At 38.9% G+C, this 16,111-nt stretch overlaps 1 protein-coding gene across 7 annotated transcripts in view; it reads right to left on the bottom strand.

The window, feature by feature from the left end:
- The window catches only part of SLC12A6 (solute carrier family 12 member 6), an 85,072-nt gene that overhangs the window by 5,873 nt on the left and 63,088 nt on the right, over nucleotides 1–16,111 (bottom strand). For all 7 annotated transcript variants that reach the window (XM_059890422.1, XM_059890423.1, XM_005211495.5 and 4 more), the window contains 15 exons: nucleotides 15,833–15,887; nucleotides 15,221–15,351; nucleotides 14,307–14,548; nucleotides 11,954–12,168; nucleotides 11,033–11,191; nucleotides 10,755–10,853; nucleotides 10,230–10,287; nucleotides 9,524–9,698; nucleotides 9,102–9,220; nucleotides 7,490–7,588; nucleotides 4,868–4,987; nucleotides 3,847–3,951; nucleotides 3,303–3,471; nucleotides 1,591–1,786; nucleotides 634–803 (listed from right to left, as the gene is read on the bottom strand). In XM_059890422.1, coding sequence (XP_059746405.1) covers nucleotides 634–803; nucleotides 1,591–1,786; nucleotides 3,303–3,471; nucleotides 3,847–3,951; nucleotides 4,868–4,987; nucleotides 7,490–7,588; nucleotides 9,102–9,220; nucleotides 9,524–9,698; nucleotides 10,230–10,287; nucleotides 10,755–10,853; nucleotides 11,033–11,191; nucleotides 11,954–12,168; nucleotides 14,307–14,548; nucleotides 15,221–15,351; nucleotides 15,833–15,887 — 2,112 coding nt within the window. The remainder of the gene's footprint in view (nucleotides 1–633; nucleotides 804–1,590; nucleotides 1,787–3,302; nucleotides 3,472–3,846; nucleotides 3,952–4,867; nucleotides 4,988–7,489; nucleotides 7,589–9,101; nucleotides 9,221–9,523; nucleotides 9,699–10,229; nucleotides 10,288–10,754; nucleotides 10,854–11,032; nucleotides 11,192–11,953; nucleotides 12,169–14,306; nucleotides 14,549–15,220; nucleotides 15,352–15,832; nucleotides 15,888–16,111) is intronic.

Genomic DNA, 16,111 nt, shown 5'->3' with positions numbered 1-16,111 from the left:
TACCTGGGCAAAAGTTTGACTATGAACACATGAAATACAGTTTAAGAGAGTTCTTATTTAATAACAAGAAAAAAACTGGCAAAATGGAAAAGACAGCATGTGATACATTAATAGGGTGCTTTAGTTAGACAGCATACTAATGACACCCTGCAGACTCTACTATTTTTTTTTCCTCTGTGGCAAAAAAAGTTCATTGAGGAAGGAACAGAAAGAACAGAAAAAAACACCTCAAGGGAGAGGTGGGCCAAGTCAACAGACACTGGCTATATTTACTATTTTAAATCTCAGTCTTACCAAAGAATGAGCAGGACACACATACCCCTTAGGTTTCCAGCACTTTGCTCTTTTTTTTTTTTTTTAAACAGGACATGTTCACTTGTTAATGTTTTTTTCACAAGGGCTCATATGTAGCTTAATAAACTTGCTGAATTTCCCTTGGAGATGGTTAGATATCAACTACAAAGAAAACTATTTCTCATAAGGTTGAATCTGGGATCATGGAAGGCCAAGAACAATCTCCAACATTTCTAAGCCCCAACATTATAGAATTAAAGGAAAAAAACTGTCTAGTGAACCAACCAGGACAGAAGTTGACGGAGAGAGACTTTTTTTTTTAAAAAGGTGTCAAAATACCTTATGCTGTTTCAGTAGGAATGGTAATAGCATGAGCATCCCCCCATCATGTACAATCCACCACACATCAATGTTGCCCTCAGAAAACTGCTCCACATTGCTCGGAAAGAAGGAGATGTTTTTGGCCACCAGCAGGGCCAGATGGGCAGCAGTTGTCACTCGAACTGTGCCTAGAGAAAAAATAGAAACTTGGGATAAGCAGAGATGAATCCTCAGGCTTGCCTTGCTTCCTACCATGTCCGCAAAGAAAGGGTAATGCCCTTTTACAGTCTTTTGTTTACACAGTAGGTTATATCAAATCAAGTAACAAAATTTATTAATAAAAATCTGAATAGCCAACAGAATTAGACTGAGACCTATGATTTACATCACTAGGTGTATTCTGATTACTGTGTTTCTACAGCGGGGTATGTGAATTTGGGAGATTTTGATGCTGAAGAACACTTCCTCCAACTCCTGTTAGAATGTCAATGTGGGAGATCACACCTGGAAATATGACAATTTCAGAGATAATTCCAAACATAAGACTTGGCAAGATAAACAAGTGATGAACATTATGTGAGGCTGGAGGAGGTGAGTAGAATCAGTTATTACTACTAACAGTTATTTGCGCTCTGTCTGCTCAGTCACTCAGTCATGTCTGACTCTTTTTGACCCCACAGACAGTAGCCCACCAGGACCCTCTGTTCATGGAATTTTCCAGGCAAGAATACTGGAGTAAGTTGCCATTTTTTTCCTCCAGGGGATCTTTCCAACCCAACGATCGAACCTGAGTCTCTTGCATCTCCTGCACTGGCAGGTGGATTCTTTACCACTGTGCCTCCAGGGAAGCCCCTAGGTGCCCTTATAAGGCTACGTTTCAGCAATGACAGAATTTCTACTGTACAAGGCTGGAGAATGGGGTCAGAGTATATCCTCTATTTGGGCCCTCAAGATAGTACAAGAAGTGGTTTGTACCAATAAAAGTCTTCCAAGCTCGAGCATCTTCACTCTGGCGCCAGCCATTTGGCCATCCCATCACCACTGTGTTGTGCTTCATGCCCCCAAGGCCACACGACTGGATGAGGTGGGAAATGCCCTCCCTCAGTTTGGCGGCCACCACCAGCTGTGAGAACCCTTTCACCTTCTCTGCCTCCATTAAATGCTTTATGGTCTGAAAGAGAGAACCAGAACCTCAAAATTAGATTACTTTATCCCGGGTCTTTTAACTTCTTACTTCTTCTCCATATTATATTCCCCTCCTCTTTCCAAACTCTGTATAAGGTCGTATCTTGTACAGAACAATTAAAAAAGTTTAATTTATCCCAATGAAATTTTATTATCCTTTGCCTTTTCACTTTCTGGGTGCTTACTACATACATAGATAGTTGTCTACATGTAGATACTCTACATTTCCCTCCCTTCTGCTTTTCTTTCTAACATACCAAACAAATTGAGAACAGAGATCTTCACAAAGTGAATATTCGGTATTCCTTAATGGCCCAGGGTTAGTGTGAACATAATCTTCCTTCCTCAGTGTCAGTCTTGCTCTGACTCCTTTACTAGAAATTCAATATGATGATTCAGTTTCATCATATTGATTCAAATTCAATCAATATGATTCAGATTCAGTTTCACTTCAGAATTATCTCCGGTATGTTTTATTTCCTTGTTTCTCCTATTTCCGCATTCTTTTTGATATTTTAATGGTGATTATTAATGACACTTGTATTTCTTTTACTTCACTCTCTTGGTGGAATGGTGAAGGGAATAACGATATGGAAAATGGATATGATTTTCCCAAAGGCACAGATTAAGTCAGGGTGTATCTAGATTAATCAGTGTCTCTTGATTTCCAATACTGTGCTTTTAATTTATTTTTATGATCATTCTGGACTAATGTTTCTTCAGCACTTCTAGTTTTAGTGTTTCAAAGCTAAACATTTCATTTCATTCCAAAATGAAACCCAGTAAATTAAAAAAAAATTTTTATTACATTTACTTGTTTGTTTACGCTGCGCTGGTAAATTTTCACTGCGGCACTCAGACTTCTCTAGTTGTGGCATGTGGGTCTAGTTCAATGACCAGGGATTGAAACCTGCCCCTCTGCACTGGAAGCATGGGATATAAGCTACTTGACCACCAGGGAAGTCCTTCAGTAAAAATTTTAAAATGCAATTGAAACTTCCCCAGGGTAGTTCTATCTATTGCTTATAATAAATATTAGAATGGAAACTACTTTCTTCTTCAGAAAGAACTTTAATTCCCATAAGCTAATCAGACTTAGCAAAAGAATCCTGGTTCTGCTACCATGTATTAAGATTAGTAAAGAGGAAGAAAATGTGCTCATTGCTCCTTGGTGTCACAACTAAATTGACAGGAATTATCACCATGGTTCAAGGGATGATTTATTTATGTGATTTTTCTCAGGGCCGAGTCAATGTCTGGAGTCTAGTGCTTAGCCTTGATAATCTTATAGTTTAGAAAGTTTTTGAATGGGAAGAATAAATTATTATCTTCTGGTTCACCTTATTATTTGGAGAATATGACCATACAAGTCAGCACAAGAAGGACACCTCCTAGGTTGCTCAGCAAAGGGATCAACTTAGAAATCTGAGGTCTTATGATTCAGCTGAACGAAACCATAAACTAAATTAAATTCTACTAGGTCATTAAGCCTTGACTGTTACCTGCTCAGCAGCTAACGCTTCACCATAGTTCTCCAGGAAGTTCCCGACGATGACAGAGCCCACAATTGTGAGACCCTTTCCTGCCTTAAGCTGTGAAGCAAAGGTGAGGAGACGAGGATGCTTGACGTGTAGGTCTTCATCTAGTTTCAGCAATACAAGCAACTGAGGCCTGCAAAGAGGTTGGCAGGGGGATGGTAAGATGAGAAAACACTTTGGGTCTGAGGAAAGAATGACAATCCTACCCTTTAATTTAGGAGATCTGAATAAAACATATAATTTGACAGAAGTAAGAGATTAGAGAAAATGATGAGGCTATATAGTCATTCTGAATTTTCCCAGTATTATTTCAAGTTGATCAGTCGTGAAGGAAGAATTAAAAGGGTAGAAGTCTAGATCATACATAACTAAAAGGTCACAGAGATCAAGGATTTAGAATCAGTCAAAACAGGTTCATTACACGAATTCCTTGGGTCACACAATTTCCTTATGCTGTAATCAATGAAGTACACAATTCTGTGTGCCAATTCTGTTGATTTTTTTTTACCTCCAGTTTTTAGTGTGTGGTGGTCCTTCCTCCAGCCTAAGCAAAGCAAATCGGGCTGCACTGAGGGACAGCCCGCGGATACCATCACCCCATTCTTTCTCAGCTCTGAGAGAAAGGGGCGAAAACAGCAGAGACAGATTTAAAATCTAGCAAGTACAATTTCAAAAACTAAAGTTTACTTTATTTAAAAGTAACATACACACAAAGTAGATTAAAACTTGTATTAGCTATTTATATGATGCTCACTACTAACACAATGAACCCACTGTATGCAGATCAACACTATCCTCCATCAACACACTGAACTGTACAACAGTTCAGAATAAAGGCTGAGAGGGTCACTCACTTGTCCTGCGATGTAACTGCTGAAAAGCAAGAATGCTAAATAGCAATTTGGATTAGGAAATTACTACAGATCCAAAGTTCAAATTATTTCAAAAATAATGCACAGGAAGCAAAACTCAACATAATCTAAATCAGAGTGTTATTTATTCCTAATTTGGGCAAGCTGTTAATGAAGTTGTTACAAAGTTATTCAGGACTGATTTATTTTTCATCTCAGACACAATTCCTTGCCTGAAGAGATAAGCAAGAATATTTATATTTATTTAATACTAATCATTATTGGAAAAGACTCTGATGCTGGGAGGGACTGGGGGCAGGAGAAGGGGATGATAGAGGATGACATGGCTGGATGGCATCATCAACTCGATGGACATGAATTTGGGTAAACTCCAGGAGTTGCTGATGGACACGGAGGCCTGGCATGCTGCGATTCATGGGGTCGCAAAGAGCCGGACACGACTGAGTGACTGAACTGAACTGAATCATTATTATTTCAGTACCTCCTTTTATTTTTTCATTGATCCATATTTTCTCAATAGTTTCTCCTTATGATCAAAATTTAGGTACAGATGAATGAAGTTATCTGGATCCCTAATGTAATTTCACTGGTATGGCTCTAACCAAACTAGCCAGTTTCCATAGTTTTAGCATCAATGAAGACTGTATCGAGACTCACCCTTGGTACTCGATGTATTTGTAGATCATACCAGCTATTACCATAGCTACGATGGCATAATACCAGGAAGAAATGAACATCAGAGCCAGACAGATACTCATTCCCATGAAAGAGAGTGCCCTAGAAAATTAAAGACAAAAACAAATAAAAAATGTTTTTTTCTAAGCAGCTATAAGAGAAGCCTGTGATAGAGGTGCTTCTTAAACTGGTGAAAAATTATTTTTTAAAACTCCAATATGTTGTAGACAGAAGCTCTGTAAAACGCAGTAAAATTGAATTACTAGAAAAAAAATGTTATGTTTGGAGGCCGTGCCAATGTCAAATTGGTATAAAAGTTTCTAAACATCTTTTCCCATGTGTGTGGTGGGGGGCGAGGGGAGCACCGTGCCATGAGGCATGCAGGACCTTAGTTTCCCCAACCAGGGACTGACCCCATCCCCCTGCAGTGGAAACACATAGTCTTAACCACTGGACCACCAAGGAAGCCCTTTTTTCTTAGTTTTTATAGTTATCTTATCATGGATTGGCAACAATCAACGTATCTGCACTGAACCCCAAAGCATCCTTGAAAAGAAAGTGGAAGTGTTAGTTGCTCAGTCGTGTCTAACTCTGCAACCCCATGGTCTGGAGCCCACCAGACTCCTCCTTCAGGGAAGAATACTGGAGTGGGTTGCCATTCCCTTCTCCAGGAGATCTTCCCGGCCTAGGGATTGAAACCACGTCTCCCGCATTGCAGGCAGATTCTTTACTGTTCGAGCCATAGGGAAGCTCCTTAGTGCTGATGTTTCCCATTGCTGGAATAATACATAAATGAACCAGGATGCCACAAAAGCCATCTGCAGTTACGAGGACAATTAATACCTACATGGCAAAGCAGGGATGGGACATGCAGTCAGAATTATTAACAACTCTATGATCTTTAGAAAAAAAGCATTTCATGTGAATATTTCTAAAAACTTTATGAAAATTTATTAGCATACCTGCAGAACCCACTGAAAAAAAATATGCCATTAGTTTCCTTACTTTACATAGGGAACTTGGAAGAAAATAATGAAATTCTTGTTTTGATTAAATAAATTAGACAACTACATTTACTGAAGTTGTACTGTGTAAAGAATGAACTAAGTTGTATGATAAATTTCAAAGAACAAACAGAGCAGTTGTTAATCTGGCGAAGATTAGATCCAATGAATGAAAATATAGGGTGTAAACAGAAAGAGGAAAAAAACCAAAAGCAACTGGTAACACAAAAAAACGTTCATAATGAACTTTTAACTAACATTAAATCTAGAAAGAGGATTAATGGTATTAAGATCAGCTGATGATCTAAAATTGTGCCAGATAAAGGTCACATCACTACCCACCCCTGGTAAGTGAAGCTAGAAAGGGATCAAGGAAAAAGTCAGCAAAGAGGAATGTACAAACAAGTATATAATAGGACATATTAAAGAACTTCTAGCTATGAAAGAAAAGAAATGGGATGGTAGCTAAAAATGTGATAGTTCCTTTAAGGACTGAGATGTGAACACAACAGCAACAGCAGTAGCAACATTTCATTAAGAGCTTTACTACGTACCAGGCACTGTGCTAAGCACTTTAGATTATCTCAAAACAATCCTATGAGATAGATAATACGATTAGTCCCATTTTATTAATGAATAAAATGAAACTTTATGTGGTTATGATGAAAGCTACAAAGCTATGTAGCTTTGATGAAAGCTACAAAGCTAGGAAATAGTAGAGCTAAACTTGAACTTAGGCCATCTGATGCCATAGGCTCATACTCCTTTTTTAAAAAAAAAAATACTTACTTGAATGTGTTCTTCTCTTTTTAAAAAAAATAATTTTATTTATTTATCTATTTATTTTTGGTTGTACTGGGTCTTCATTGATGCACAGGGCTTTTTCTCTGTTGTGCTGAGGCTTCTCATTGTGGTAGTTTCTCTTGTTGCGGATCACAGGCTCTGGGGCGCTCAGGCTTTACTAGTTGCTGGACGTGGGCTCTAGAGCACAGGCTCAAAAGTTGTGGTGCATGGGCCTTGTGGCTCCGCGGCATATGGGATCTTCCCACACCAGGGATCGAACCCATGCTCCTCTGCACTGGCAGATGGATTCTTTACCACTGAGCCACCAGAGACACAGCTCATACTCTTTAACTAAATAAAATTGTCATAAGGAAGAGAGTCTGAGAATGAACACTGAGGAAAACTGATGAAGACAAGAGGATAAATGGAAAGGAATGAAGCTCAGGGCTCAGCTAAGATGTAAACAGGCCATCCGATAAGCAAAAGGTAGGTTGTTTTAAACTGAGGAACACAGCAGCCTGGAAATATTTATTTCATAGTTTTGACCTTTATTCTCAATTGAGTATTATAAGCTATTATAAAACCATGTATTAAACTTATTTAACTAATCCAACAAAGAAGAAATGAGAGCCTGAACTATGTACTAAAAAACCACAGTAGGATGCTGGAAATTCATGTGAACACAGGAAGCTAAAAGAGACAGTATGAAACAAATGGCCAAGAAGAAAACTGGATTGAGAGTTTAGAATCTCCTAGTTTTCAAGTTCAATGATGAGTTCTCTCCAAATATGGGGAAGAAGAAAAAAAGCAGACTTACCAGTGGTAGTAGCGGAACCGGGGTCTCCAGTTGGGTGTTCGAAGCAATGTTTGCAAGGCACATGCCAAATTCACAAAGAGGTAACACATGAGAAAAAACCTGGCAGAATAAAAATGTATGAGGAATGATTATTATTGTAAAATAATTCTTCAAGGATTATTTTAAATAACTAGAGAGCTTCGCTGTATTTAAGCCTTTGTTCTAGCCCACTAGCCTTTGATTAAGAATAGAGTGTAGAAAAACTTCACCTCCCCACAGACTTGCTCAACCTTCTAAGTTCTCACGCAGTGAAAGACACTACCACTTTTTATCCAGTTACTCTTGGGATAATACTCAGTTTCCTCTTCACTACTCAACCTTAGTTCTAAATTCACTTATCAAGTCCCATGGATTCCCTCTATTTACAAAACTCTAAACTTTTTCCCTCTCCTTTCCACCTCTACTTCTATCAGCATAGTTCAGGCTCTCATTTGTTCTTTGTTGGATTAGTTAAATATGCTTCCAACTGGCACTGGAAACTTCCAACTTCCGGCTCAATTTTGGACTTCCCTGGTGGCTCAGACGGTAAAGCGTCTGCCTACAATGCCAGAGACCCGGGTTCAATCCCTGGGTTGGGAAGATCCCCTGGAGAAGGAAATGGCAACCCACTCCAGTTCTCGTGCCTGGAAAATCCCATGGACGGAGAAGCCTGGTAGGCTACAGTCCATGGGGTCGCAAAGAGTCAGACACGACTGAGTGACTTCACTTCACTTAACCTATCTTTTATACAGAATTAATCATTATGAAATAGAAATATGACCATTTTGTCCTCTAAGGATTATCCACTACTTTCAGGAAAAGTTCCAGGTCCTCTGTGATCCACTTCTGCTTACTTCCCTGCTCTGCACTTACCCTACCCACACCTTCCACTCTCAAAGTCAGACTTTCACTTCTCTGAATGCACTGCACTATTTCATCTCTTGATTCCTTCACACACATTCCCTGCCTGGAATTTCTTTCACCCCTTCACTCACCCCTTACTTCATGATGTAAGCATCACTTCCTCCAGAAAACCTTTCCTGATTCTCAGTACAGAGGTGGACCACTGTAGAGCTCATAGAGCATGCAGTGTTCACCCTGACCACAGTATTCATCATACTAGACAAGCATCACTGGTTTCTTTATCTACCATCAGTTCTCTAAGGTTGTGTCTTAGTCATCTTATGCTTATCCTCAGCACACTGAAAATAACCTAGAGGGCCAGAAAATAAGCTAAGCTTTAATGAAAGTTTTCCCCCTCAAATTATCATAGTATCTGTTTTTTGTAGAAAAGTATAGAAACAAAAAAAAATAGGGAGAAAATTCACAATCATAACTGCTAACATTTAGCACTCCTTGCATATTTTACTCTGTTTATTATGTTTTTAAAAACATAGATGAGACCACACTGCGTTTTTTTTTTTTTTCCTAGTCACACTGCGTAGCTTGTAGGATTTCAGTTCCCTGACCAGGGACTGGACCCGTGCCCTTGGCAGTAAAAGCATGGAGTCCTAACCACTGGACCACCAGGGAATTCCCATGAACCTAGACATCACATATGCAACAACAAATGAAGAGAATAACTGGCTCTTACATGGAAAGAATTGGAGCCACGAGATCCAGGGAGGCAATAAGGATTCCCAGTTCTGCAATGGCAGCAGTCAGAAGTAAAGCCCAGGTAGGTTCCCCATTGGCTTTGCTGTGACCAAAAACCTGTGCATAGAAGTGAAGTATCAGACAGATGAGTGTAGGAAATGTTTGAGTCAATGCTCCCTTATTCCTCTATGCTATAGTTTCAGAGATCTTTAAGATAACAGCATTACAACTGTGGTAGCTTTTAAATACCTTTATTCCACTAACATATAAACTCATACCAGAGATTTAGAGGGCTATACAGAGTCTTGTGCTAAAACCCATCTTCATATTATATGGTCCAATAATTTCTAAGCCTATGAAGATCAGTTTCTCCTAAAACTGGGAGAAAAAAGGAAGAGGGCATAGAATAGGGTCACTCACCCTCAGAAAGGGTATAATGTTATCCTTGGCTATAGCCTGTAGCAGCCTCGGTGCTCCTGTGAGACTCTGAAGTCCAGCCCCACATGTGGAGAAGAAGGAGCCAATAACAATCACCCACGGGGATGGCCAAGATAAGGTTCCTACCACCAGATTACCTTTCACAGCATCTCCAAACCTGGGAGAGAAATCAGAGTGGGGACGTTTAACCTGGAAATAACTTTAGATGAAAATGCTAGATAGACATTCACTCAATTTTTTCTATTTATAATTTTTTATGCTCACAGATGAGAAAGGAAAAATACTAGTAGCCTGTATGAAGGAAATGAAGAAAGTACGTTTCCAGCTTTTATTCAGAATGCCAATCGGACACCCTTATGTCTCATAGAGAAAACAGAAACTTAAAAAATTTTTTTAATTTTTGTTATTTGCCCTCTTTTACTTTTAGTCAGTTTTCCAACAGCTCTTATTGTACAGGAAAATCCTCAATATTCAGACAAATTCACTGCTTTATTGAGGAATACTTGCTGCATCATATACAACAACATACTGGCCTCTCTTTTGGGGACCTATATATATGTACTTTCTATTGTTACTTTTGATACACATCTCAGGTGGGTTTTGAGTTTATAACTGTCTTGGTGCTGTATGGGATGATCAGACATAATGGAAGATAGATAGGTGGCTGTAAAAGAAATCAATTACTCACTTGTCTCTGAGGACAACACCTTCAATACATGCACCAAAAAGGACAACGTTGCTTAAATCTAAGACACTGAGAGTCAAGGAAACTGCCATTCACCCTCTAAGATGAACATAAACACTCAGGATATTTCTACCAGTAAAATGAGTGGCTAATTCACTAATCTCATAAATTCTTTCTTGAGTTTTAGAGATGAGGTAGGTAGATTATCTGGGTTTCCCTTGTGGCTTAGCTGGTAAAGAATCCGCCTGCAATGCGGGAGACCTGGGTTTGACCCCTGGATTGGGAAGATCCCCTGGAGAAGGGAAAGGCTACCCACTCCAGTATTCTGGCCTGGAGAGTTCCATGGACTAAGTCCATGAGGTCACAAAGAGTCAGACATGATGGAGCAACTTTCACAGGTAGATTATCTGGTGTGAAGTGAGGGGGTAGAAAGCAGATATCTTTATTACCAGGATAAAAATACTGATCACCCTTGTTCTATGGCTGTTCCTATAACTAAAACTCAAACTGGATCCAGCAAAAGGATACAGACAAAGGAGGTGGTCAGGATGGCGAGGATAGTGCCAATGGGAATGGACTTTTGAGCATCTTTCAGATCCCCAGATCTGTTTGATCCTGCCATGATGCCTTTAAAAAAGGAAAAAAAAGAACAAGTTAACTTCTTTAGTTCCTAGACATTGATATTTGAACTGCTATCAAAGACTAGAGGAAAATCTAGGAATCCCGAGAATATAGCTTTGTCTCCTAAGAAAAACCCCTTCCCTGGTCTCATCACCCATAATACAGACAACAGCCCATGTGCTTACCTGTGACAGAGGGAAAGAAGATGCCCACCAGAAGAGTGAAAGAGGTGGTGATGTCCACAAGGACATACTCATGGTTTAAGCTGCCTAAGACTTCGGAAGATTTGGCTGAGGGCTTCTCAATGATCTCTCCCTTTGGTAGATAATTACTCCAAAGATTCTCTGCAGGGGGATCAAGGGGTATATAAGCAGTAGCAGTACAGAAAGGACACAACTGGATAATTTTCTAGCCAACAGTATTCTAAATCAGATCTGTCATTTATATGGTTTTTAAGGGTATGTTTGCTTCTACAGAGCACAGATATATGCACATACATAAAGTACACAAAAATAAAAACCTAATGCCCTTTCCCATCTGGTTCAGATGTAGTTTGACAAATACTTTGGTATGTACAAATACACTTGCGTTTACCAATGCAAATTAGCAAAAGTTAAGCAGACTAAGCTGAACGCCCTTACAAAGTTTATTTTTTTTTTTAAATTAGGTATCAATGCTAACACCTTAGTGTAAACTTGCTTACATGCAAAGATATTTGTGGACCAGACAGTTAAGACAGAAATCACTTAAGGAAAGAATTTCAAAAATTTAGATGAGTCAGGAAAACACATGTGGGTTTGATGACATTAAAGTAATTCTAGCTGTGGCTGTTGGAAAAACTGACAACTTTACAATGTGTTAACACACAGAATACTTTATTATCTTAAGTTTAAAAGTAATTTCTTCAGCTCTGCTTTCAAGAGCAGTAAATTTTAGCAGACAACGCTACAAAGATGTCCTGAAAAAGGATAAATTCATTAACAGAAAAGCAGAAAGATGTTGAATTGAGTTGTATGCTGAATTTAAGAAGGGAAGTGGTACTGTGGCAGTGAGTGTTGATGGATAATAGAAGAGTAAGAAACGTGTCCCCAAACCTCCTAACTCACCTGTAATGACACCGCTAGCCAATCCAGGGATGCCCTGGATCGAAGTGACATTATTGTGAACAAAGTACTCATCGCAAGTGGCGTTGAAAAACTGACTTGAGTTACAGAAGAAGCCCCACAGCTTTGACGGCACTGTCATGTTGTTAACTTCCTTGGTCTTTGAGCAAACGTCAATATGTCTTGATGAAAGGGTGCGGTTGCCCAGCATGCAGACCCTAAGTGAAAAAGAACAGGAAGAAAACTGAAGCCGAGGAAAAACTATTTTAAAAAAGAAAATAGTTTAGAAATAAGTTAGTATATATATGCTTGCAAAGGAAAAAAAAAATCTCATCTCGAAGAGTTTTTACTGTCATGGGTGGGAAAAGAACTAGCTCTGAAAATGGTATCTTACATTTTCTGCCAACCTAACCCTTACAGCGATCTCACAAAATATGTACCACAGTATTTCTCTGTTGTGGAGGAACTGAAATTTAGGGAGAAAAAGTAGTCTGCATGACCTCACACAGGTGGTGGGTAGTAGTAACAGAATCCAAATACAGGAACTGTCTGAAGACGCTGTGCTGAATCATCTTATAGAATTTCTACGTTATTAGCCAATTGTTGGGTCTAAAATCGGAGAAGGCAATGGCAACCCACTCCAGTGTTCTTGCCTGGAGAATCCCAGGGACAGGGGAGCCTGGTGGGCTGCTGTCTAAGGAGTTGCACAGAGTCGAACATGACTGAAGTGACTTGGCAGCAGCAGGGTCTAAAATAAATCTTAAGAGTCTTTTTGTTCTTCTCACACACACACACACACACACACACACACACACAAATCTACCTCTTTCATTTTGGTCTAAGAAAAAGCCTTATGCTAATAAAAACCCCTTTGAAAATATATAGAAAAAGGTCAAATCTTCTGGATACTGTTTCAGTGAAGACAGCTTGGCTATAATTAGGCCGTCCCTCTACGGCCTAATAGAAAACTGTTTTTGAACTTAAGCCTAGACCTAGTGGAGTGAGGATATTTAAGGATAATACAAATATAGACTGTTCATTTTTTTCTTTAAACCAAAGATATAAATACAAATAAAAGAATAATACACCCACAGTTAAAATAACTCTCGGAAGAAAAAAGCAACTTTTGAAATCTGCAAAATGATAGCATACATATGTGATAAATCATGTGCCTGTCACTCAGCTTCAACAACTCCCAACATTTCCCAGTCTTGTTTTATGCATTCCTCTAGGTTTTTAGACTTGTTTTGCTGAAATATTTTAAAGAAAATACCACACATGAATTTGGCCCACCAAAAAAGAGGAGACACATCAAAGGAAAACTTGAGGAAAATGGAATTTCCCAAGTTAAGATATAGCCAGAATGTAGCCTTTAGTACTTCTATGACTCAAGTGGATCTCCAGTTACTTTACAGTTCCTGGATAAGCAGACTGAAAATTTATCATGGACTCTTATTACTGACAGCACTTTGCACAGGAGAAGAAATACTGGACTGGGATTCAGCAAATCACAAGGTTTGTGTTCTTGCTCTGCCAATCATTAACTTTGGGGCAAGTCATTTAATTTCTCTGGACCTGATTTTTCATCTTGAAAAATCTATTTTTCAGTAATCAGGTTAAATCAACCTAAGACTGATGAGTGTGATCCCTGGGTTACTTGGATGATTTTTCAAAGACAGTCACTATAACAAGGTTACAAGCAATACTCAGTGCTGGCTAGTTCCTATGCCTCTAGTCAAACGGAAAACAGGTGAGCCTTTGAGTCACATATTTGTACAAACCCATTTCTACTTCAAAGGGTATACATTAAGGCACCTGTACTACTTATGTATGTCATATAATTTATATAGAAACAGATACATATGCAAATGATGTGACATTTATTTGCCTTATTTTGTGACTAGAGAGTTCATTATTGTACTAAATTGTACTATTGTACTAAAATCAAAATAAAAAATTCAATTGTAAATACTTAGGTAGGAATTAAGGTTTTCTTGACTCTCTTGATTTTTCATTAATAAAAGGAATCTAACATTTAAATACTTTATCAAGGTTGCTGGCAGTAACTATGCTGTTTGAAAGCCTTTCATGAATAGTTCAAATATACATAATCATTATCAGAAGGTTTTGAAAAACCTACTGTCTATATCCAAATGATGGCACAGCTGCCAATTCTATGCTTGGGACATAAGGAAGACGACACACACAGTTTCCTCAGAGGCTTCCTGCACAGATCTAACTGGGCTTATCCAAGGGGGAAATCTCAGTGAAACTGTGAAATTCTGCCTTGAAATGATCACATCACCAGATGCTGTTAACGGCTACCTAATAATGATGCCTAGTCAGAGACACGTACGGGAAGTGTGGAGGTGCGAAAGAAGACTTGATGGCTCCAGCGTAGATGGCCAAGATGGACACAATGACACAGGCCAGAAAGAGTGAGGCAAACTTGTTCACATAGCGTACGCCGATGAATACCACCAATACCATGAGGACCAAGAAGGCTGTCCCATAGACACGCATGTTATTTAGCATGGCTGCTGACTCCTTGAGTGCATCGTCACTCTGAAAGATGGCAGCTCGAGGGACGATATATACCTGTTAAGCAAAAAAAAGGAGAAAATGAGGTCATTCAAAGTAATCAAAGGGTTGTTGTTGTTTGCATTTGCTTTCACAAACGAAAGCAAAACTGAGACACAAAGTGACTGGAGACATAGCCTCATTCATGTTTCGATCTAAAATGCCCACAAAAATAGGGTGTCATTGATTAGCCTACATGCTATTCTGAATACTTACACTTCCAAGTGGAAAAACAAGGGATATGTTAATAGCTTATCCAAAGTGTTATACAAAGTAACTGTAAAGATTATCTTGAGTCCTACTTCTGCTATTGTTACTTTAAATAGTAAATAATATATCCTAGTGAATAAATAAATAAATAAACATTTTATGTCATTGGGATAAAAATATCAAAAGAAATAAACTTTATTTTACTTTTTCCCCATTAGCACGTCTTGCTTCTGAGACTTTACCTTTTTGGGTGAGGTGGCAGGGTGCTGGTGATGGGGTGGAGGGGAGGGAGTAGGCAGCCAAAGGATACCTTCAACCTCTCTGACTCATACTCCCAGTAGGCAGTCAATAACAGGTCAGCAGTCAATCACTTGAATGATTCCTATAGATGATTTCTCAAAAGCTTTGCTATCAAACAGCAAAATAAGTCCAAGTCTGTATCTTTTCCATACTACAGACCACAATTAAGCCATTACTCACCAGAAATATTTCAATGGCACCAAGGATATACATAGCTGCTGCAAATGTGGTACCAAGATAGAAGCAGAGGCCAACAGCTCCACCAAACTCTGGGCCCAGTGCTCGGGAAATCATGAAGTATGAGCCTCCAGCTAAAAGGTAAGACAGAAGGTGAACAAGATAAAGAAAGCATGCTAGTAACAGGAATGTAAACAAGTTGTAAAAAAGGATAAATGCTTCAGGCTTTTAAAAACCCTGAATGTGATAAAAAGTAGATTTCCCAGTAGGAAGTAAAAGATGAAACCTTCATACCACACATCTAATATCCCACATAAAGCAGCACAATTTTGTCAGTATTACTAAGAAAAATATCAGATGATATTTACCAGAGGCGTCAGATAGCTGAATAAAATATAAATTCCAACTAAATGAAGCTAAAAATGCAGTAGAAATGAGATATTCTAGCTTAAAGAATAAAGATTTTTTTAAAAGACGGTTTCTCAAGTCAAACAGTAGTGCCTGTGGCCAACAGACTAAATAAATAACATTCCTTGGAAGTCTGCACCTCTATCTTTATAGCATAAACATACAGTAATCAGTGACAATCCATGAAATCCAATCTCAGCTACTGACCTGGCACCACTCCATTAGTGGCAATGGCACTCATGGAGATAGCAGTCAACATCGTCTATAAAGAGAAAAGAGAAGGCTGTTACTATTCAAAGACAACATTTCCACACTACTTTCCCATCTGCAGGTCTCAGAGCACCTGTCGGATATTCAACTCTACATACTTACATGGAAGGAGTTCCCTCATACTCAGTGGTATGGAAATGAGATGACGAGCTTCATCACTGCACTAGTCACACTACTGGTATCTGGAGTATTCCGTTAAAATGCTCCTTCATGGCA

This window comes from Bos taurus, chromosome 10, assembly GCF_002263795.3.
Source record: "Bos taurus isolate L1 Dominette 01449 registration number 42190680 breed Hereford chromosome 10, ARS-UCD2.0, whole genome shotgun sequence".
NCBI classification, from domain to species: Eukaryota; Metazoa; Chordata; class Mammalia; order Artiodactyla; family Bovidae; genus Bos; species Bos taurus.
The sequence above is the reverse complement of the archived record's forward strand: the minus strand, read 5'-3'. Positions and strand labels throughout refer to the sequence as shown.